General features: G+C 40.3%; 1 protein-coding gene and 1 long non-coding RNA gene across 2 annotated transcripts in view; one reads left to right on the top strand and one right to left on the bottom strand.

Annotated features, from left to right (window-relative positions):
* Positions 1–23,411, top strand: part of LOC119475517 (disks large homolog 4) — a 55,516-nt gene that overhangs the window by 14,280 nt on the left and 17,825 nt on the right. The window contains 6 exon segments of the mRNA XM_037748317.1: positions 679–840; positions 10,320–10,376; positions 20,552–20,575; positions 20,577–20,606; positions 22,080–22,130; positions 22,292–22,416. Of these exon segments, the coding sequence (XP_037604245.1) occupies positions 679–840; positions 10,320–10,376; positions 20,552–20,575; positions 20,577–20,606; positions 22,080–22,130; positions 22,292–22,416 (449 nt within the window).
* On the bottom strand, positions 266–17,060 carry LOC119475518. Its single transcript, XR_005203815.1, has 3 exons — positions 17,050–17,060; positions 16,968–16,974; positions 266–408 (listed from the first exon to the last, which is right to left on the bottom strand). It is a non-coding gene; the product is annotated as an uncharacterized LOC119475518 (long non-coding RNA).

Below are 23,411 nucleotides of genomic sequence, written 5' to 3'. Positions count from 1 at the left end.
TTTGAAAACCAGACGTAGTCGCACGTGTATACTTCTGCTAACTTCGCCAAGTCCGTCATATTCGCCCGTCAGCTCCGTTCTCTTTATACATCCATGGTCAGCTCCATCGGGGCCGTTTGAATGCATGTAAAATAAATGTCAGTATATGGGTGCTATACAGTTGAAGCATCGGCCGATTTGACCATGGAGATGAGAGTGACGGCTGGCTTGACCGCACATTACCGCAATACAATAACGTTAGCATGCAGCTTTAGTCATAATGTCAAGCTCTGCTTTTCCTGGCAATGTGTGAAACCCAAAGTGTTTCCATACTTTACTGTATGTGTAGTTTTTACCACTTTAGATTTAAAATGTGAGAGTTCAAGTCGTATCCACGCGGACCCTCCCCTGTTTTGTACTTCCTCGTTCCTCCTTTGGAACGGATATGACGTCATGTTTCTCAGACTACAACAATTAAAGCAGTAATTTCCTTCTCCGCTTAGACTCAAATGAAGCAAATATATCGATTCTGGCATTAAACATTTATTTCAAAATCGCGATACATAGGTGAATTGATGTTTTTTCACAGCCCTATTAAATATTATCAACCTTTGATGTTTTTTTAATAGAATATACTCAGCCAATAGATGCTGAGACCTGTTAGGACTAACAGCCTCGTCTGTATCTGTGTGTCTGCAGAAGTACAGGTACCAGGATGAGGAGACGCCCCCCTTGGAGCACAGTCCTGCACATCTGGCTCCAGGGAAAAGTGCCGAGATGCTTCATATGAGTGACAAGAACCTCGCTGCCATGGAGGCCATACATGGATACACACCACACACACATATCTCTCCTGTCAAGGTAGGACACACACACACACACACACTCATTCCTATACGTTGTTCATCAATACGTAACACTATTACAACAGCACAATACACCCAGCCGTCAGCACTTAGGGATGGGCCTGGTACTGTGTTAAAATAATAAATATAGTATATATATATATATATATATATAAGTATATTGCAGAGCGCATCACACATCATTCCACATCCAGTAGGTCACAATTCTATCCTAGTACTGTGTATTCAGTGTGACATTATTTATGACCTCCTATTCAAATAAATTGTGTCATTTACCACTCTGAAGTCCAATTAAGTCCATCAGAGTTATTTCACATTTTTTGCTGCAGATCAAAAATAATTCTAAATGATACAGTAGAAGTGTATAATTTATTGGATAAGTAATGGTGATAACGTTTCAAATTAAAGCGAAACGAGCCAAAAAATTATATCCTGAATTACTTACAATGTATTACCAGTTTGTTATTAATACAAATGTTAGGTCTGAAATCCCAAGTTCAATCACCAGAAAGATTTATAGCCATGGTAATGTGGTTTCCCTCATTCTAATTTGCTTCATTCAAAGCATGCTCTAAGCTCGTTAAATTGATATTAAGAGTTTCAAGTGGTTCATTACAACACATTATCTATTCTAACTTTGCATTTAAAATGATGCATTTCTGCAACATACTGTAAATACATTGATGGCAATATAATGTATTTATGAGGAAACCCAGCCTCTTCGCACCTTTAAATGTCAGATCAACTTTACAGTTACCCCATGCATATTGGGTAACTTGATATCAGAGCTTTCACAGCATGAAAATCTAAGAGCAAGTGGACACATAATGCATTCAGTATGCGGATCACCTAAACCATTTCAGGATGTGGTCAGAGATCAATCTATCCTTATAGATCTGTAAATGTAAGATACAATTGAAGCAGCTTCTAGTACAGACACTGAACTACTTGTTTACAGTATTTATCACAGACACGTGTCTTACAAATGCAAAATCTAATGCAGAGAAACAAACTTCTATGAGAGCTCAGCGACAAAGAAGGAGACACTGACGGACAACATAAGAACGACTGGTCACCCAGTCAAAAGATATAGCTGACATCAGTGGGAATATGAGTGGAGTCATGTTGCCTTGAGTGCATTAATGAATACATACTGTAGCTACAAATGCAAGCAGGTGTAAGCTGTAATGCGCACTTAATAACGATCCATCTCATATGCCCACACGTGTTATTTAACAGCCTCACTGGCTATTAAGACTTAAGAGCTCCTGTATTTATTTGCTCTGAGGGGGGGGGAAGTGTTTCTCTATTCCCCACATGGGAGTACACCGAAGTCCCAGAGGAGCAGATATGTCCATTAAAATGCTCTCTTTTAATGAGCGGAAAGGAGAGGCTGAGTTATTGTGCTTTACCACTGCTATTTCAAAACGTCCAGAGCCTGTTTGGCATTAGCTGTGGAGGCCGTGGAGATTTCTCCTACTTGCAGGTGCTGCTGAGAGGGTGCTCAGCAAACTGAAAGAGTAGTGGCACTGGAGAGTCAGTTCCAGTCATCATGTGAGACACTAGTAACAATTCATTATACGCATAGTACATACAAGATTATTAAATGTACATAAAATCAGCATATCACACGAGTAACACGGGTTAATGAAATCCTGGGGTACAGTAGGAAATGTGCAGTTGTTTTATGTACTATAAATCTGATTTTGTGTGCCTTCGTTCACTGCTCTCTGGTCATTTGCATCTAAAAAGGACCAGAACAAATTGCAAGTTGAACAGAACAGAAGGACTACTTGGTTTTGATTTAATTGGGATTGTTCAATGAACTATAAGCAATAAACAACACAGAGACAAACCATCACTGGCCATAATTTGGTTGTGGTAGTTTTGTTTGTCAGTCTCTGTATTGTTCTCTCTCTTAGCTGATTGGTCAAATGAAAAGTGTGAATCAGCAGCCACTGTAGCTGGTGGTTGACAACAGAAACGTGTCAGTCTCTGTTAAACTAGATTTTTTTTGTATTTTAAGGATGATGTACTGTAACTGTTAAGCTGGGCGTACACTGTACGATTTTAGAAATGTTGTGTAATTCCTACTCCTACTGTACGAGTAGATCATTTGCGATGTAAAGCCAAAGCTCACGATTTATGTGGTCACACTGTCAGCCACGACCTGAGTGCTCACACTGCAAAATAGAAAAAAACAAACACAAAACACAGCTCCGAGGCAGGTAAAGTTTGTTAGCTAGCAGAGGTATGTACGGGTTAAAATGCTAACAAGGCAGAAGCGTGCTGCCTTGATCATCTGTGCCATCCTGTCTGCTGAAACATCTAAAAAAAAGAGGCAGCGGTGTAACGTTATATGGAATAACAGGTGGCTAGGAAGACATGGACAGTATAGCTTGTCCATTTTGCATAGAGAATCCGCACTGACGTTGGGGAATCGGCTCGTGGCTCTGCTTCAACTGTGCGAGAGCCTGTGGACGGCTGACCAAAATTTCTGACATGTCCGAAATCCATCCAACTGCCCGACGGTCGATTTGGAGGAGTTAATCGGTCCTCGGTCCCCCCCCGTACACTACGCGGCAAACGATGCTCGACCAAGCTGAAATTCGGTACGACTCTAAAATGAGTCGTGCAGCTCAAAATGTGGGCTATGAACGGGCTAAAATCGTACATGCCCAGGTTAAGGGAGATTCTTAAACAGACATCATGATAAAGTACTAGTAAAATAGTGTGAATTGTTTGCTTTTACAAAGGGTAAACAACATATGCTATCCTTTTCTGACCTCTCTTGTTGGTCTGATTAATTCCCTTTGTCCCGGTGGAGTTTGTCATCCAGCACATGCCAAGGGATCAGTCATTATTCACAGTTGATGGGCGGACCATTTATTACGGTGATGGGGAGGGAGACTTTCTCCTTTCTCTAAAATCCGCCATTATGAAGTAATTTAGGTCTGTTTAAGAGAAAATGAAAAATGTGATGTGTGCCCTGCAGTGGTTCAGATCCATTACATGACTCATTCAGTCGTTCCCCAGAGGCTTTTGATATCAGAAAGTCAGTATACTGTATCTGTGAGTTAACATACAGGAAATAGCATTTCATGCCAAGATATAATTACACTGTAAGTAAGAAGGTTATCTGTAATACGTCTCCAGGTAAAGTTCATTAAAAGATAAGGCTGGTGATATTCTATATTTTTCATATTGACAAACCCAATGAAAAGACCAACACCAACAATGAATGCATCATATAATCCTAACTACTAGTATTGCCCAAGCAGCCGGAGTCTGATATAGCTTAATCCTCTGTGCCATAGACCTCCATTCTTGTCCAGAAAATATTTAAAACACATCAGTGAGCTACACCGTTGCACTGACATGTCCCTTCATTATCATGAACATGGGCTCTTTAGTTTATTTTAAGTCACTTACAATCACTCATAAACTGTCCTGCTGCCATACTCATAAGAGCAACAATCTGTTCTAATATGCACCACAAAATAGTCCCCGACAAATGCGCTATTTACTCTTGTTTGAGTCATTTTTGCTAATAACTACACTGCCTAGCTCTTGTAGGAAATTACTGAGACTTTTTTTTTTATTTGAAACTATGCATTTGTGACCTGTTTCAAAAGAAAAGAACATTTTGGTATTTTCGTGGGATTTGTTGTCTGGGAAAATATCTTAAACTGGTTATTTAATTCAAACAGGATGTGATATTTAGATTGACCTGCCGTGTTAGTAATAAAGTGTGGGCAGTCGGCACTTTTACATCAACATTTGTTAGTAGGAGGCAAACACTTTAGTCGAGGACCTTCATCAAAAGTAGAAGGTGTCACCGGATGCAAGTTCTCCCACAGGATGTTAATGTCACCGCCACAGCCAAATCATTTCACTTAAGAGTCTTGACCATCACTATCTTGACTCCTAGTGCATTTCTTAAGGGGACAAAGTGCATACTGCAGGATGGTTGCTTCTGTACAAGCCATCTGTGATAAAGGAAGGAGCGGAATCATCACTACAAGGCAGCCAAACTGAAGAGGTTGCATTGCATCTTTTTTGACTGTTCATCACCAGTCAATGTTGTTTGTACAGACGGGTTTCTTGAATACAAACATTACTGGGTGCAGCATGCACATTCAGGGGGCAAAACCACCGTCACCACCATTGGAATCAACGTAGATTTTGCATTGTCTGTACATTCTTGTTGACTATAATACAGTCCGACCCCCAGATACATTTATTTTACGACCTATTAGGATGAGATTTGATTATTAATATCACCTGTTATGAAATGGGTAACATTAGATCAGACATAAGTGGGATTTGACTTGGGGGGACCAGTGTCTGAGTTCAAGTTACGCAAGTCCCTCTTGATGGCCACTGCCAGACACTTTTTCCTTAGCAATTCCTCAACAGGTATAACGCTAATTGAAAAACTGGAGACTTGGATTTTGGTCTTGTTATTTACACAACCAGTCAAACAGCAACTATTTGTATGTCGGGCAGGTGAACATTAACATTAGATCCCTGACGGCTCTCTATTAAATAGCGTGTTGCTGGTTGCTAATGTTAGCGGTTAGCCCTCAGTCCGAAACGCAATGCCAAAAGTCAATAAAATATCGCTGGTATGTGTGATTCAAATTTAAACGAGCATTAGCTAACGTTATGACCGCGGGGGAGGAGGAGCGGCTGCCCCGGTAGACTACCAGACATCTTCCCTTACGTTACAGTGAACTTCCCTCCGCTGTAGTTGCGTAACATTACAGCAATTTAGAGCCGTAACAGAGTCTTTCATCACTTTTAAGTTTTAAAGCATAGTTGCTAAATGTATATAAATATTCTTAGAGTGTGGGTCGATCACCCTGTTGTTCATGTTTATCGATCTGTGGAGCACGACAGCTCGTAATGACCACCCACTGCTTCGCAAGCGCTGTGTGACTAGAATGCTTTTGTCCATCAGGGATGGGTTCTGGATCCATAATCTCCTTCAGTTTTTAGCAAAGGCATGTGATCCCTTTGGAATATTAAATATTTTCAATTGGGGGTGTGACGATTCACTCAGCTCACGATACGATACGATACACGATATTGGGTTCACGATCTCTTTACACTTGCAAAGTTTTATTGCACTCACAGCAACGGGTGTAGCATCAACTCGTCTCCACCGCGGCCTCTCTGATCAGCTGTTCACTGACTGCGCTGTGTGTGTGGGCCTATGAAAGGAGGCTGGGTCACGGGTGGACATGGCTCTCGGGGTATAACACATGCACAGTGTAACTGAAATGCATGTGTTGTACCCTAATGATATGACGCGTACTCAGCCTCCTTCCATAGGCTTTGCAGAGCAGCAGGAAGAGGCTGTAGCTTTGCTTTAGCACCGAAGCCCATATGTACGTAGTACCTATTATGCCCTGATATCGCGATTCAGTTTTTCGTCTCGACGATGCATATCGTCCCATTTTTATCTCGCGATATTTCGTGGCACGATATTTCGTCACACCCCTATTTTCAATCCATCTTTTCCACAGTTGGTGCAGTTTACAGCACAACAACTCCTTGTCATCTCTGCTTTGGAGCTTGGCTCTGCTAGAAATGGCGTGCTTGCTGACCCCTAGTTGTGCGCGCATCTCTGTGATGACGTTGCACAGAAACCCGTCTATAACATGACCTTGTAAACTTAATATGCACTTTCCCAGGTTTCCTAACACCAATGCGCCTGAAAATAAATCAGTTCTTTGTACAACTATTTATATAGTTAGTAAAAACTAGTTACAGACTTTTCCGGTAACATCCACATTCTATTCAACTGACTTTAAACAGTGTTTACTGTTTGTATCATGTGACGGCTATAACACTAAATAACCTTCTATATTTTATCTTCTTCTATCCGCAAACGACCCTGTTACGATTCCAGCTGGGGACCTTTGTTGCATGTCATCCGTTTGGCAAGCACACTATGTAACTAGCCTGAGTGCTAGAGTCTAAAGCACTACATTCATCCGAAAAAACCGATTAATGTGACACAGAGAAACACCAAAGCTTGAACATCTTTGACAGTGACAGATCGAAGATCTATAAGAATATGGTTGGTTCCTCGCTACCTTGTTGTCTTTATACCACAAGAAGCACTTGTGTCTTGTGTGGTTTAAAACTAGGCCACAAAAACGTTTTCTTCATATCATCCCTCCAGATATAACCGCTCGAGGTAATACATTTATGTAAAAAATACACCAGTTTTATAAGCCTAAATCATAGAGTCCCATCCCTCCTAACAGACACTTTGGAGATTTCCCCATTGCAAAAATGAAATTCGGGCTCTCAGTATGTCCGCAGATAATACTGAATCAAAACTTAAGAGTGAGATACAAAACTGTCTTATAAAACATCAATATATGAAGTGGTGGGGGAAAGTAAGTGAAATTAAAACCTACACCTACACTGAAGGAAAATTCCATCTTGAGGATATTTCTCCAATCACATGAAAGGCAGCATGTTGATGTTGTTCAGAATGTTTTGGGAACTAGGATTGGCCCTATTTCTATTTCTGGAATACCGCCATTATTTATGAAGTCTTGTGCTTCTCTTTGGGGGGGGAGAAGTGAGTGCACGGTGAAATATAAAGGTCTGAGCTCACTTAGTTCAAAGTGAATTGTTTGCATCGCTTCATGTCAGCGGTCTGCATCCTTGAATAGGTATTAAAAAAATACATAAAAGTAACTAAATCCTATAGGCTGATAGATGGCTGTGGACAAACACTGTTGGAGCCATTTAGTTTTCAGCCTCATGTCAGTGATTATGAGTATAGTGTGTATCCTGATATCTCATGAGGTACATGCAAGTATTCACATTTTATGCCTGAGGAGTTATAATTGCACAAGTATAATACATTATTAAATCTGAGGATAATATGATGAAGATAATGTTGTTTCTTGTTGTTTATTATGATGATATTGAGGCTGATGATGATTGCTTTATCTGCACTTTGTGTCACCCCTTGCACTAGTATTGCTTCCTGACACAGTGTCATGATGACCTCATGGTGGCTCAGTCTTGACATTTTGGTTTTGTGACCCTGCTCATAATACTGTGTGATATGATGAGTAATTTCAGTGGAGTCCCATGTGTTACTTTCACATCTCTTATCAGTTGTATGATTCGCTTTTCTTTTTCCACACTACAAAGCCTCCCCCCCTGCACCCATCTGCTACCTGCTTGTGTCTGGTTTCTGGCATCAGAAAGCTTAAGGGGATAGTTTGGGTGTTTTGAAGTGGGGTTGTATGAGGTACTTATCCATAGTCAGTGTATTACCTACAGCAGATGACGGTCTGCACACCCCCAGCTTGGGGAAGCAGACAGGAAGCAAAGCAATGTGCTGCTGTCGACGGGGCCGGCAACAAAGCGTATTTTAACCACCTAAAAAATATATATCAGTTTAAGTGTAAGCTATATTTAGAATATTTTCATCGCTTTTCCTTGCCGTCAGACAGCCCTTTCCAACGGGGAACTGAAACCATTGTATCATCTATTCTTTCGCCAAAGCCACCAGACTCCATTGAATAAGCCTGGAATTTTACCTCACAGAACCCGGGAGTTGCTGGTCTACCACTGGCAGCGGTAGACCAGCAACTCCTGCGTTCTGTGAGGTAAAATCACAGTTTTTTTCCAATGGAGACTGGTTGCTTTGGCAAGAGCATAGATAACAGCTTCAGTTCGCCGTTGGAAACATAGAATGTGTAACTGTCTCACGGCAAGGTAAACCGGCGAAAATATTCTAAATGTAGCGTACATTTAAATTGATATTGATTTTTTTAGGTGGACCTTTCTTTTCAGTGGCTAAAATATGTTTTGCTGCCAGCCCCGTTCACAGCAGTACATTGCTTTGCTTCCGTGCGGCAACTCCTGTGTCTTTCTCCACACTGGGGGCGTGCCGACCGTCATCTACTGTAGGTAACACACTGATAAGTACATCATACAACCCCACTTCAAAACACCCAAACTATTCCTTTAAAGAAGTTGACTTGTAAGCACAAGGTTGCCTATTCAAACCTATTCACCTCCAAGGAAAGTCCTCATGGGGGTAGTGTGATTAGTGCTAGTTAAACATTCTTTGCTACTGTAAAAACTACTGCTGATGTGCCATTGAGCAAGAGTCCAAAATATCTCGAGCGGAGCCATTAATAGAAGGCCTTGTCTACCTTAAAAAGAGAGAGATGCACATATAGTATCTATAAATATCAGGATCAGCATGAATCCACCTCCCAGGTAGTCCTACTTGGATCAGCAAATACAGCTGTCCCAACATTCATACTTTAATGACGTGCTTTGCTGCAATATAAAACTTTTTCCAGTGGGAGGAAAAGTGTCTCCTGACATGTGAAAATGCTGCACTGCTGCTGTTTGTAAAATTCATAGGCACAGGGTGCATTGTTTAGACGAGTAGCAGCTTCAGCTGTGCAGGGTAAAAATCCATTCTGCTTTAACAGGCGTAACGATCCCACTGTGCTTTAATGGTTAACCGAATCTGAATAAGCAGTTTTTTATTAGTCCGTCAATAAGTTATCAATGACTGGTGGGCGGAAAGAGGTGCTACATCCTCAAGCATATGTTACGTTCTGTATTCTCTGTTCTACTATGTAACAGTCAGTGCATATCATCAGATTCATAAATAAAAGGCAAAGGCTTGTTTGTATAATTGTTGTGGAACATTTTTAGTGAATGTATATGAATATCTGAATATATTTAAATTCCTGTACAAAATCTATAACACTGATACATGTTGTAAAAATGCATGAGTCAGTGTTTGTGCTTTCCCCAAGTATCCCCTTTAAAGCTGCAAGGATTAATCAATTAGTTGTGAACTATTAAATTAATCAGCAACTATTTTGATAATTGATTGATCGGTATGAGTCATTTTTTAAGAAAAAAGAAAGACAAAATTCTCTGATTCAAGCTTCTTAAATGTGAATATTTTCTGGTTTCTTTACTTCTCTACAACAGTAAACTGATCATCATTGACATTTTTCGCCATTTTCTGACATTTCATAGATCAAATAACAAATCGATGAATTGAGGAAATAATCGACAGATTAAACAAAAATCAAAATAACCCTTAGTTGCAGCCCCTTTTACACAGATTTTATGCAACACTGTATATGTTTTCTATATGGCACACTGCTGAGTTTTTCTATGCATATCATATTCAAAGCATCTAGTCATTATAGATTTTATTAATGATATACTTCAGTATCACTATTCATATTTGATGATCTTGGTCCTTGTATCAGTGCTGGTAACCTGGTTGTGAATGTGTGTTAGTGTGTCATATGAACGTATCTGCATTCCGTCTGATAAATGATGGAAAAACTAAATAAAAAAAAACAAAAACAAAAACAAAGCAGTACCCACTGTTCCTCCCTCTGTACCCATTCGTATGCCCGGCAAAATTACCCTCTCCCTTCTGTTGTTTTGCAGCCTGTGTTGATGTCTACGGGACACACTCCAATGTACACCTCCGCCGTTTCCACACTGGTAAGAGCACAGAGACCCAAGCCGCTCCGTCACCCCGAAAGTTATCACCAGCATCATCATCAGTCACCATCATCATTTGTGTCCTCATTTTGTGTCTTTGCTGGATTTGGTGTCACTCAAAGTTTGGCTGTCTGACTGCAGACAGACAGCTGCCCCGTTCAACGCCATTTTATCTGTTACTGCCAGAGCATGAGGTCATCTGTTTTCTGATGATATCAGTGTGTGTTCATACTCATTGTCATTCAAATCTCCTTTGTCTGACAGATTTGTTCCGCTTGACTATTTTTGGGCCTGATATCACATGACTGAACCTGAAAAGTTCTTAAATACTGTGCTTACATCACATTATTATATTAGATTCCTGTGTTATATTCATATTTATACTCCTATGGTAACTAGTACCATCCCCTCTTGGTCGATTAGCCGACTAATCGGACATTTTGGTTTTAGTCGACTAAGATTTCTTTAGTCGATTAGTCGTTTCTTATGCTTTTTCAAGCTGAATGACTTATTTCCAAGAAACTTATGATCACATCTCTGGTAAACCCCGGATTTAAAGTGGTGCCTTTGTGTGATTGTTTGTGGAGAAACTCAGTTTTACAGATCAACTAATCGATTAATCGACAAAATCGCATGAGTGTTAAGAATTTCGTTGGTCAAGGACAGCCATAATGTGAATACATCAAAAAGTATGCATTGTGGATCTTGTGTCAGTGTAAGGAAGTATAAATGGTTTTGCTGGCAAATTTCTCCACAAACAGTTTCTTTTTCTATCCTGAAATATGCAAATTAATAGAAAGGTACCCATGATGCTGTGAGACATGAGTAAAGATGAAACTAACCCTAATGTGTATCACTGCTGAAGCTTCAGTGGCATGTTGAAGATGTCATATAGCATGAGGGTCTGATAGACAGATAAATGTAATCTGTTTGCAGGACGGACTGAAACCTGTAGGTGTCAGTGTTACACTGCGCAGAGTGACTTTTCATAACCTTGAAAAGACGGCTCCGCTGCTCTCTCAATAAAACAATTTTATGATCAGACAGGTTGCATTAGCCTCATGCACCATGAATAGCTCAAAAGACTTTGTCTGTCTTGAAAGGGAGACAAAATATTATACAATGGCAGAGGAACTCAGTGACATCAGTTATTCCCTCATTCCTTAAGAAACAACAACAATTCAATTATCATTTATAAACTCAAGTTGAATGGAAAACCTGAACGCAAACGCTAGTTAGAAGTGTACTTGAGTAGAATTATTTGTAAAGGGAAAAGATGGGATCGTTGGAAGCAGTGGACTAAAAAATCTGGCGTTCAGTCTTTTCAGTGTCTCCGTTGAACAAGTATTTACACTTGTAACTATACATCATTCCTCATCATTGTCTGCTCGCCCTGACCTTGAACACACCCTGTCTGATAGTGCATTCCAATTAAACTGTTTAACATAAGTGGCATTCTGTACAGCGTAAAGTCATCAGTAATGAATACATGCCCTCACACATATACACAGACGTACTTCATTCTGCACACGCATGCATTCAATTTTCTACACTGGTTCGGTAAAGCATGTTCCAAGATGCACTGCAGTAACGCCTGTGTGTGTGTGTGTGTGTGTGTGTGTGTGTGTGCATGTCTTTGCAGCCGCTGTCGTGCCCGTGTGCTTGTCATTGATGTGTAGGTGGTGTCGTCAGTCTGTCTCTTTATTGCTTTAATGGTGTGGGCTTTGCCAGTACCACTCCGGGCCCCATTGATTTATGGGTAGGATTGTCTCTGGAAGCGCTGCAATAGTTTGGCAAAGTAAGACGAGGTCTTTGGGTTATGTACATGATTTAGCGAAGAGGTGCTTTAGCTTCAAATGACATCGTTTTTTTTTGTTTTTTTTAACTTGGGGCATAATGTAATTAGAAGTGATTTTTTTTCACACAGCACAGAACTTTTGATATCGATCTGCGCTCACATTAATGGATCTTCCTACATCTTATATGACTCTATAAGTCTGCTGTACCATGTCCCCCTTTAGTATGGAGCTACAGAAATTGCTGTGATGGGTGTTTTTTCTTGGTGCTGTGATTACTTTGAAAGTGCAAAGCTCCAAATAAATGTTTTTATATACCACACTGCGCATAATATAGAGCATAAAAAGATTTCTATGCAAAGAGGCAAATGCTCCTCAAATCAGTCCATCAATCCTCAAATCCTTTCCATGGTTCCGATGCAATTCAAGGACGATATTTGGCTCATCTAGAGCGATACGATATGAAACGATTCAATGACTTGAAATTGATACAGTAACTTTTTTTGCCCAAAATTCAATCAGTGTGACTGTGAAATAATACCTGGATACTAAACAGTGAAGGTCAGGATTCATCAAAGTTTTTCTTGTAAGGGAATCAGAGATAAATTAAAAATGGATATAAACAAGTAAACATATGTATACAGCATATGTCTTTAGCCCTAGGTGAGTTTTGGCCTAATTTCTTATCAAAAATGTTGGTGAGGCTTGAGTGTTTTGCAGAGCTAGCTAGCCCTGCTGCTGCTGCTGCTGCTGCTGCAGGAATGCTGCTACCTATCCAGTTACCTGGGCATTTGGTGTTAGCAATCCCATGGCATCTCAGTAGGTGCATGGAAAGTTTGGTCATGTTGCCGTTTTATTTTATCTGGCCTTTGCATATTCTGCAAACAGCGTGCGATTCATCAAGGACGTCTTTTTTGCAAAAGCTAAAATGTTTCCACACGCTGGATCTCAAACGCGGCTTGAAAATCTCTCGCTCGTCTGGCTCTTCTCCGCTATCAGCCATGCTTTGTAACGTTTAACATTTCTTTACTATTAAAAGTACTATAAAATACATTCATATAATGTTTGTCATGCTTAAACACAAGATGCAAATTCTTAGTATCGATACAATAGATTATTCACATTGCAAATCAATTTTAGATCAATACACGTCCCCAATATACGTAGTTGGATCGTAGGAATATAAATGTATCCATCGATGTAGTAGATGAAATAAAATAATATTAAGAAAAGGGTTTGGACGAAATAAGGCTAAGCTAATGAGCATAAAGTCTTAAAGCATAAGTGTTGCAGAAGGGGTATTTCCCTGCCTTTGCAGTGAATCCCACAGGCATCTAGTTATTGAGCTAAGCTTGGCAGGATTCAGCATCCAAGATACCTTCATACTTCACATATAAACATAAAAGAAGAGTGTGCGTGACTCTGAAGAAACAGAAAAAAACACCACAATTACCCCCAAAACCAATCTAGTTCTTTAGACTTCCTTTCATTCTCTATATTTTGGACGAGGTTCACTCACACGTTATATACCCAGGAGGCAGCGCTGTAGCTGCTCTCCGTCTCTTTTCATGACATTCTTACGTTTGGCTTTATTCACTGTCAGAGATCTGTCTCAAAAATATCTTAAGGAAACTCAGCTGACAACATTACACAACACATTTAGCCATTCATCCTTGCTGGGAGCTGGGAGTGAGAACCAGCAGGCACAAAGTGCTTATTGGAGACCCCCACAGCCCTGTTGATGTTACACTCTGTCTCTTCTCATGAAAAAGGATGCAGATCACTTTCTCTCCTCTATAACCACACAACAGTACACAATGCTTTTCACACAGACAAAACACTCAACCCCTCTAAGATGTGTTTTGACAATTAGCAACAAAAAGGCAATCGTCTTTAACGTAAGGATTCAATTACTGTTTTTCTGTAGTGTTTCCCCAAGAGCTCCCCATTATACCCTCCCCTTTCTGCTCTGCACTCTTGTCTGCTTGGTATCTGGTTTCCATCTTCATTTTCTCCGTCCTCCATACTTTTCTTTAATAAATGTTTAAATATGTCCCTGCAGCTTCGGTGTAATTACAGTGAAGCAGCAGCTCAGGTCCTTTGGGAAGGAGAGGGGAGAGGGAGAGAGAGAAAAAAAATATGCATGCAAAAGGAGGAGGAGGAGGGAGCTGTTCATGCTGAATGGCGGAGTAAGACAGATAGAGAGGTCCTTGCAGTTGGAAGGGTGAGAAAATTAGATAGGTAGACGGAGGGATTTTATTTAACAAAATGAGAACGTCAGCTGACAGCTTGTCCTTCAGCATGTCCTTACATAAGTCTGTTCAGTGTGGATGCCTATGTGTGTGTGTGTGTACATATATATTACAAGCCTGTCGATCCATCTGTCTTTCAAAAAGAGAGAGCCTGAGTGAGCTGTGAGAGAAAAAAAAAGATGTGGATTTTAAATGGGAATTTTACTCTTCTTTTTGTAAGTGTGCCTTTGTAAGGCTATATTCACCTTTTAATAATTCATTTGAGGAATGAAAAATACAGCAAGCATACATGTAATTTCCTTTTCACACATCCTTTCTTGTTCTTTAGCCTCCTTTTGAGTGTTTTGCTGTCAATGGTGCTGATTTCATTGGCAGCAGAAGGGCTAAAAGGCTTCAGCAGGACTGTAATGAGAGTCCTCGTGAAGGTCTTCGATTGATTTTGCCTAAAAAATGTTCGGTTGTGATGAGGGAACTATTTACTTTTCAAATCAAAAGCAAAATTGCATTTAAGAAACTGATTTTGCTGGAAAATATCTGATTTCTGAGCCTTGAGAGAAAAAAAAACAGAAAAAGAAAAACATGGGACAAACTAAAATGATCTGATGTGGAAAGCTATATTTTTCCACCCTCGCTGCCACTGCTGTGTTTAGGTTTCACTATTCAGACTGACTGAATAACAGGGGCTCGCTGGCCTCCTGCCCCCTCTCAGTTTCAAGTGCTCCCTGGGACAAGCGAGGCCAGTTTGAGCTGCTTGTCCTTCTAAGTTCAGCCAAAGTATAATTCCTCCCCCTCTCACATCAACAGCGTCGACGTTATACAGAGAGACAGCTAAGTAATTGCCATCAAACTTTCCTGCTCGCTCCTCTTTTCCCTGAGCAGCGGGGATGGGAGGGGTACAGTACAGTAGCAGCAGAAAATATGAACTGCATTCTCGCAGAGAGCACAGACCAGGAGCAGGGAGGCACCGCTATCGCAGCCCACTGCTACGGATGACGAACACTGGAAGGATCTGTTTGCGAATGCTCATTTTTTACTCTGGATGAAGACAGGACAATCGTGTCTCAGATAATAACGAGTCTTATCAGCAATGAGTCATTTTTATAACTCGAGCCTTGGGTTGGAGGATGTTATTGGGCTTTCTCTTATGAAGTCTCCAGCATCGACTCAGCGAGAGGAGGACACTAATTGGGCTGTGCTCTTTTTCTGTGATTGTGGATCTAAAATTGTATAAAAGGTGTATCCTGTGTGTCTAAAGCATGCTTTCTTTGGTATTATGTTGGGGTTTTTTCAATTGAATGGAAAGCAAAGCGTGTGTTAAGTTAAAATCTTTTAATTGAGGCAATCTGGACGCTCCGTTGTTTCTGATCAACTGTTATGGCTGGGCCTAGACCTGATGGCTCGCTTTGCAATAATGCTTTTGTGGTATTGTTGAAAGCTTCTAGAGCGCACTCCAACTCTTCTAGCCACACGCTCGGTGGGTGCGCATGTCACTTTGGGAGGTGAGCAGGGTTTGCTCCCAGTATACATCAGCCACGATTTACATTTCGGCACTGAAGCAGGATGTTCATGTCCGTGTGGTATGCCAAAAAGATGGGCTGCCGGTTCCTCAACAATGTACGGAAAGCCAAGAGACATCGACATCATAAGATGGTAGGCATGTTTTAAACATGTTTACTCTTTTTTTTTTACTACCAATATATTTGGGAAATCTTGATGATAGTGCCATTTTGCTTTGTGGCCGAGAGGTGACGCTTGATGAGAATGTTTGATTATATTATTATGATGGTACCAAGGCTTTGTTTTGTTTACTGCACAGATAGAAAACTCAAGGCTGCACTTACAGGGCCCATGATAGATATTTTAATCACAGTGAGCCTGAGTAATCAAATCTGGAAATACTAATCAAATCCTGCTCAAGCTGTGTGTGTGTGTGTGTGTGTGTGTGTGTTGGGGGGTTGGGGGGGGGGGTGTTGTTTGTGAGTCCTCCTCTAATGGTGCATTTTTTTTCATTCAATATTCCAACAAACCGGGAGCTGTAGGTCACCACCAACTCCACAACCCCATAACCCACACACATACACCTATGCTACCACCTTTTCCTGCACTCCACAGATACACATGGGATTTTATAAGAAGCCAATAAGTGAGCAATGTGCATGTGATGTCCAGATTAACCTCTGTCACATCCTCCAGCACTAAAGAGGCAGCTAATTCACCAGCCAGTCATCCAACCTGACACACATCTTCACGATACAACACTCTTCACATAAGTCTTGTCCTCTCATTTCCATTTCTTTAACAGCCTTGCACATACTCCAGTCTGGATTATTTAGTACCATTATCTGTCTGTACCTTTTTCTCTCTTAAACAGAAGAGCAGCACTTTGGATACACATTAAAATCATGCAATATTACCCATAATGCTTGCCAGCTTAATTGATGCTCTAAAAAAACAACAACATATTTTTTATCAAATACATGCCAATGTGTAGTTTGACATTGCGTATATTTCAATAGAGGTCATTATCTTGCTTATTGACCGACCAGATGGCTTTTACGTGTTAAAGGCTTTCCAGCTTCTGCAAGGTGTGCAGGACATGCAGCGTTAAAGCCTCTCTAATGCAACCTTTGGTTTGTATCCAGTGCTGCCAGCTCACTCACACGTGACATCATCCCCTCTGATGATATTGAAGTATTCTTCGCACGCTTAATCTCGACAGGAGAGGCAAAGACGGTGGCTGGTGTTTTAAGTATCCTTAGGCTTAACAAAAACAGATGGATGTCGTTATTATCGGCGTTATTTTAACTCATTCGACTAGAAATGTCCATCAAACTGAAAGAGTCTAGAAGCGCGAGCGTGCACAGAATGGGTCATGAGCCTCAGGCAAACATGCACGTATGCAGGCACACGTGCACAGAGCAGAGATTGATCAGATCGAACTGAAAGTCTTGTGATTCACATATTCAGGAGGGAGCGTGTACAGTACAGAGGCTGAAGCGTCTGGTTTACTAGCCAATACTATTCAACTCTTAATGGAAAAAGAAATTGATTTAAACACACTGCTTCACTCTTTTGCTGCTATGTTTCTTGCCTCAGCACAGTGCATGCTAGTCAAATATTGATATGTATTCTGTTATTAAGGAAAAAGGTTAAATCTCACAATAGTCACACGAAACGCTATAAAATGTGGTGATCAGTTTAATAAGAAAAATCTAAATAAATCAGTTTCATTTGTCTTGGAATATATGCATATTTTGGCACTTAGCTTGCTGGGTATAAATCCATCGAGAGGTAAAGGTCTGAGTGTGGATGGATGGCGGTGCTGCCTGTACAGACATGGCCGAGGACGGGTTAGCTGAATAGGTGGTGCTAAAATATAGGTGGGCAAGAGCAGCCAAACACTGTAAATCCTAACAACCACCACGTCGAACGACTCGACAGAGCAGAGAGAGGGAGAGAGGGCTCTGTCAAAATCCCTGCAGGGAAACTGCCTGCACTGGGCTTAGATTTCTGCTGGCTATACTCATTATTTCTGTCTCTAGATAAGGATGAATTTGACGTAATGTTCAGCAGCACGGCCCGTTGGACACAGCTACACGGCGGAGCTCTGCACAGGCACTGTTATAATCGAACAGTGTGCATTTAAAGACGAGCTCTTGCATTGTGTGGAGGGCTGGGGGAGAGTTTTATGTCTTTACCTCATGTGGTATATGTATAATGAGTATTTTCTCTTTACAATGGCAGCTATATTTAGTATCATTCAACTTGGTTAATAATGAGAAAAGGGGCTTGGAGCATATGGTGTTGATTAAAGAAAGGTGTTTTTACAGTACAAGATTGCCCTACTCTGTCAGCACCGGACAGGCCTACTATTCCATGTGAGGCGGTTGAAGCGCTTTTAACTTCCCTTCTTCACTCAACGTGTTTTTACAGTACCATTTCATATGTTATAGCAGGAAAATAATTAGGGATGCACCAATTTATTGGCCGAACATCAGTATAGGTATATCTGTATTTTATTTTTCGCCCTCTTGACGGCAATCAGCCTATCTGCAAATAAGATCACATTCACTGATGGCAGGAGCCGATGTTTACGTTTTATGTTGCATTCATTTTGTGTCGGCTAAATGTTGTTTTGTTAACTGCTGATTTAATTATATTGAATTTATGTTTCACAAAATTATTTTGGTGGGTTACTGAAAAATAAATTCCTCTCATTGAGTAGGTAGTTGTATACAGGCTAAAGGAGCTTTTGAAGCAGTTATTTTTTTCCATATGAAAGGTTATTTTAAAAGTTGTTTCATAAATTTGGATGATTTAATTTGTGCTCATTCAAGATATGAATGAAGGGCTGAATGACTTTAAGAGTGAAGGGAGTTCAGTTATTTTTTTATAATGAAGATTTCTTTGTTTCCCTGGCAGCAAAGGGGGAATAAGCAGCAAAAAAATAAACAACAACAAAACATCGGTATCAGCTATCGGCCAAATGTTTATTTCAAACATCGGTTGTGGTATCGGCCAATTATTTTGCAATCGGTGCATCCCTAAAAATAATGGAAATGTTATTTAGCATATCCTCACTGTTAATGGACAAAATAATGGAAATTTCTATCAGTATAATGCAATTAAATAAACAGCACCACAAACTGCAAAACATATAGTTGTATAAACACCTCTCTAAAAAAATAAACTGGCAATACAGATCACTGTAATAATCTATGCAAAAACAGTGAGCGTTTCTTCTTTAGGGTTCCCATGTCAACATAAATCTCTTAGAGAGAGTAACAGACCATTGCATCACATAACCCATTACCCACACTGTAAGAATGTGAAATTGTTTGTTCTTAAAAGCTGAGAAACTGTGTTCAGTTTGGTTGTGTAGTTGTTTGTTTCTGTGTGTGTGTGTATGCGCGTGTGCGTGTGCGTGTGCGTGTGCGTGCGTGCGTGCGTGTGTGTGTCAGAGCTGTCAGGTCTGTGAAGGTCAGCGGGCTGATTTTATGCTGCTGTTTGCTGTTCTGTGAGCACTTCAGATGCACAGCGTCTCTCCCATGCTAATCAGCGTGGCACAGAACAGTGACAGAAAAAAACACAGGGGTTTAGATGGGGAGTCAGACCATGTTCTACTGTACATAATGGTGTATTTACATCCTCCGACATCAGATACCTTGATGATGTGAGGGAAAGAAGCCTAAAAAGAATGAGAATATATCATAAAGAGACTATTGTGCAGAGGTTAACTGTGAAACTTTAGATGAGTCCCAGCAGGTAAACCCAAACCACATCAATGCCAAAATTCCTGTCCTTTCATTGACTTGCTGTCTCGAGAGGTTTGTTTTGAAACGACTGGTGGGCGGGAGGCAGATGGCCACGTCCACAGTATTCGCTACATAGTCATTTACAGCATCAGTACCACCAAGCTATACTGTAATTCAACGCCAAAGACCTAGACTGCCCATGACAGAGTGAGCATGCAGCTTTAGCCGTTGATGTGTAGCTCTGCTTTACCTGGCAATGTGTGAAACGCAAAGTGTTTCCATACTTTACTGTATGTGTAGTGTTTACCACTTTAGATTTAACATGTGAGGGTTCAAGTCGTATCCACTCGGACACTCCGCTGTTTTGTACTTCCTCATTGCGGCCAGCTACTGTTTGTTTTGGTTGACCAATACGGAACGTATATGACGTCGCATTACTCTGACTACGACAATAAAAGTGGTAACTTCCTTCTACCTCCACATAGACGCAAATGAAGCAAATATATCACTTCTAGCATTGAAAAATGTATTTGAAAATCGTAAAAAAACTTTAAGATACATAGGTGAATTTATTTTTTTCCAACCCCTATAGTTCAACCAGGAGACCAAGAGTTTGGAATTACCATTGGGTCTAGCATGAATCATTTCTGTGTCCATCATGGGTGAATAGTAACATCCTTTCCTCCTATCCTTTAGAGTGACAATCACAGTAGAATGAGTACAGTGTTATCACAGCTAAGAGCTAAAATGGCCATCAGTCTTGGCTGTGACTGCACGATTCAGGGATATACTGAGAGCTGATCCACGAGCTGCCTCATCTTTGAGTTTCTGCCATTATTTCTTAATAATGTGTCCTTTCTCTCTGCCTCCAGGGAAATACTCCTCCGGTGGTGGTGAAACACCGACACACTTGATGGCTCCCCATATGTAAGGATTATGTTTAATCTTCCCTTTATTGTATTGTTATGTTAGGCTCAACTTAACTGCCTTCATATTCAGTCTGTATTATCAGTAACGCCATTCCTTTCCCAGCATACAGGTAGGCATTGTTTTAATCTGAAATAATAAAAGTAATTAATTTTACCCCTTTTAATTAAAATGAGCTTTCTTTATATACATTAGACTGAACGGAAACATTATTTAATTTGATTCAAAGTTCTTTAATGACGCCTTTTCTACAATGAAAGCAGTGAAATACCTTGAACATATTGTCATGAATTACGAGGATTAGAGAATGAAAAGCCTCTATGTTCCCACCATAGACCAGTATTTCTGCACCACTACAGCACTAAGAAAAGTTGTTTTCTAGGTCAGACACCAAAAACAGTGAAGTTCTTTAAATTCCCTCTTCCTCTGGGACTTGCTTAATTGCAGAGAGGTAAAGCTGATGTTCAGCCAGAAGGCGAATTAGACTAAAAGAATGGTGTTGCTATTTTCAACCAGGCAGGTAGCACGCTGATCCGTGCGTACAGTATGTCAAAGAGGGTTCTGGATCTAATTTAGTGGACAGAACTTCTGGTTGAGAGATGATATAATTAGATTTTGGTGCTGATGATGCTGCGTTCAGGAGCTGAAGATGGGAAATCCCCCAATCAGCACATGAGTCAGTTGATGAATAGCAACATATGATGATCAAGCCCAGAGAGCAAATACTGAATCAACATTAGCTAACTTTAAAATTTAAGGCCTTTACAGTATTTTTTTTTCAAATATTTGTCACGAGTACATTCACACAGAACGCAAAATGTTTTATGTTAAAAAACCTAATTTTTTTTCAGAAAGAGGTTGATTTGTCTGAGCTTTCACACCACAAATAAAGGCATCAACCAATCACGTTGTGCGGAATCGATATTCACAATGTACACTGTAGTGTAGAACAACCATGACAACAACATGGAGGCTTTGTAGTCCGAACCAACACAGCAAATTTTATTTCTCCTTTCAACGTTGACAAAGGCAGCATTTACCAGATCCTTTCACAATAAAAGCCCTAGACATATACTCATTAACTTAAATTCACTCAGAGCCTTTGGCTAAAAGAAAACTCAATAAAATAGCTTACAGTAGCTTAGGCAATAACAATTTACCTCAGACAGACTGCCAGATGTTGCTCCGGGTCAATATGATCCCGGTAGGTGCCTGCATGAATCTATTCAAACCTTTTATTGAACAAGTGTTGCAGCTGTCGCAAATTCACATCACTGTCAGTATGAATAGTTTTGATGCAAAATAGTCGCAGATGTTTGTGACGTTTATTCGTCACGCTCCCATTATGTAAAGGCCTTTAAACTGATATCTTTGCTTATAAATCATTTGTACAGTTAAATAATTGTTAAAATAATTGCAAAATTCCTTAAAATCCAATTTTCTTTAAATGACACTAACATCCCTTCCTTACAGGTGAATGGGACAGAAGGGGAAATCGAATATGAGGAGATCACACTGGAAAGAGTGAGTCTAAGAAAATCATCTTTTAAACTTGATTTCAGACATATTTACATAGAGTAGACATGGTTTCAACTATGACTGTCTGAAAATCTCTAAAACCACAGTCGAATGCTCCTGATGAAGTGATGTGAATAATGTGTTTTTGTTTGTATTTGCTGCTGCAGGGTAACTCAGGCCTGGGCTTCAGCATAGCAGGAGGAACAGACAACCCTCATGTGGGCGACGACCCCAGCATCTTCATCACCAAAATCATACCTGGAGGAGCCGCGGCTCAGGATGGACGGCTGAGGTAAAAACCCTTAAACAAAGCCAGCCTTCATGCATTCATGTTCCCACACTCCACAAATATAAAATCCAACAATCATAACAGCCCATGGGCCCATTAGGCCGAATCAGGTTTCAGATGAAAGAAACGTTGCTCTCCTGTCCCCATTTACCCGGCCTTTTCTCTCCACCTTCCTGCACATTTTCTTTTGAATTCACTGATTCCGACAGCCAGTCACTTTCCTACCAGCAAACACACTTAGAGAAACAGCCAAAGTAGAACCTCACCTCTTCCTTTTAAGTCCAAAGTATTGTATACACAGAACTACAGCCTACTGACTGTCCAGCCTGCTCAGCATCAAAGTTACATCAGAGAAGACCTGCCTGTTTACTTCAAGATCCGAACGTCTCTACCCAACTAATATTATCTATACTTTTATAGGTCTTTCAACCATTTTCCTTTACCGTTTGTATTTGGTCTAAAATTTTGACTTATTCATTGTCGCTTTTTTGTTTTTTGGAGGTTCAAAAGAGTCTTGTACATTTATAAACATTTTCAATAACATATAAATAAGCCATGTACAGAGGCATCCTCCTCTTTACAGTTGACTTATAAACGTCCATCTGGAAAGACTTCAGAGTGTAAAGCAGGCCGGGAGAGAACGCTTATATTTCCCTTTATACAATGGAGTTTTTTTTTTGGCCTTTATTGTCTGCTATGTGTAATATATCTTAAATATCTTGAGGAAAATGCTTTGATCCTTACTACTCCGCATCGGAGAAAAACAGAATTCCTTGAAAACCTTACCAAACCTGCAATTTGTGGGTGTATAATTCATGTTGCTTTAAGGTGGTTTGAAGTATTTTGTCTATTTGATGATTCAAACACAAAAACATTCTTTCTGCCTTCCACATCGAGTGACTCAGTGGCTCCTATGATTTATGTGGAAAAACCTTTGAAAAGCAGTATAAAGAACTCTGTGAGGTTTATGAACGTATGGTTTAATAGTGCTAATTTGG

This window comes from Sebastes umbrosus, chromosome 17, assembly GCF_015220745.1.
Source record: "Sebastes umbrosus isolate fSebUmb1 chromosome 17, fSebUmb1.pri, whole genome shotgun sequence".
In the NCBI taxonomy this organism is placed as follows: Eukaryota; Metazoa; Chordata; class Actinopteri; order Perciformes; family Sebastidae; genus Sebastes; species Sebastes umbrosus.
This window is presented reverse-complemented; position numbering and strand designations above follow the sequence as displayed.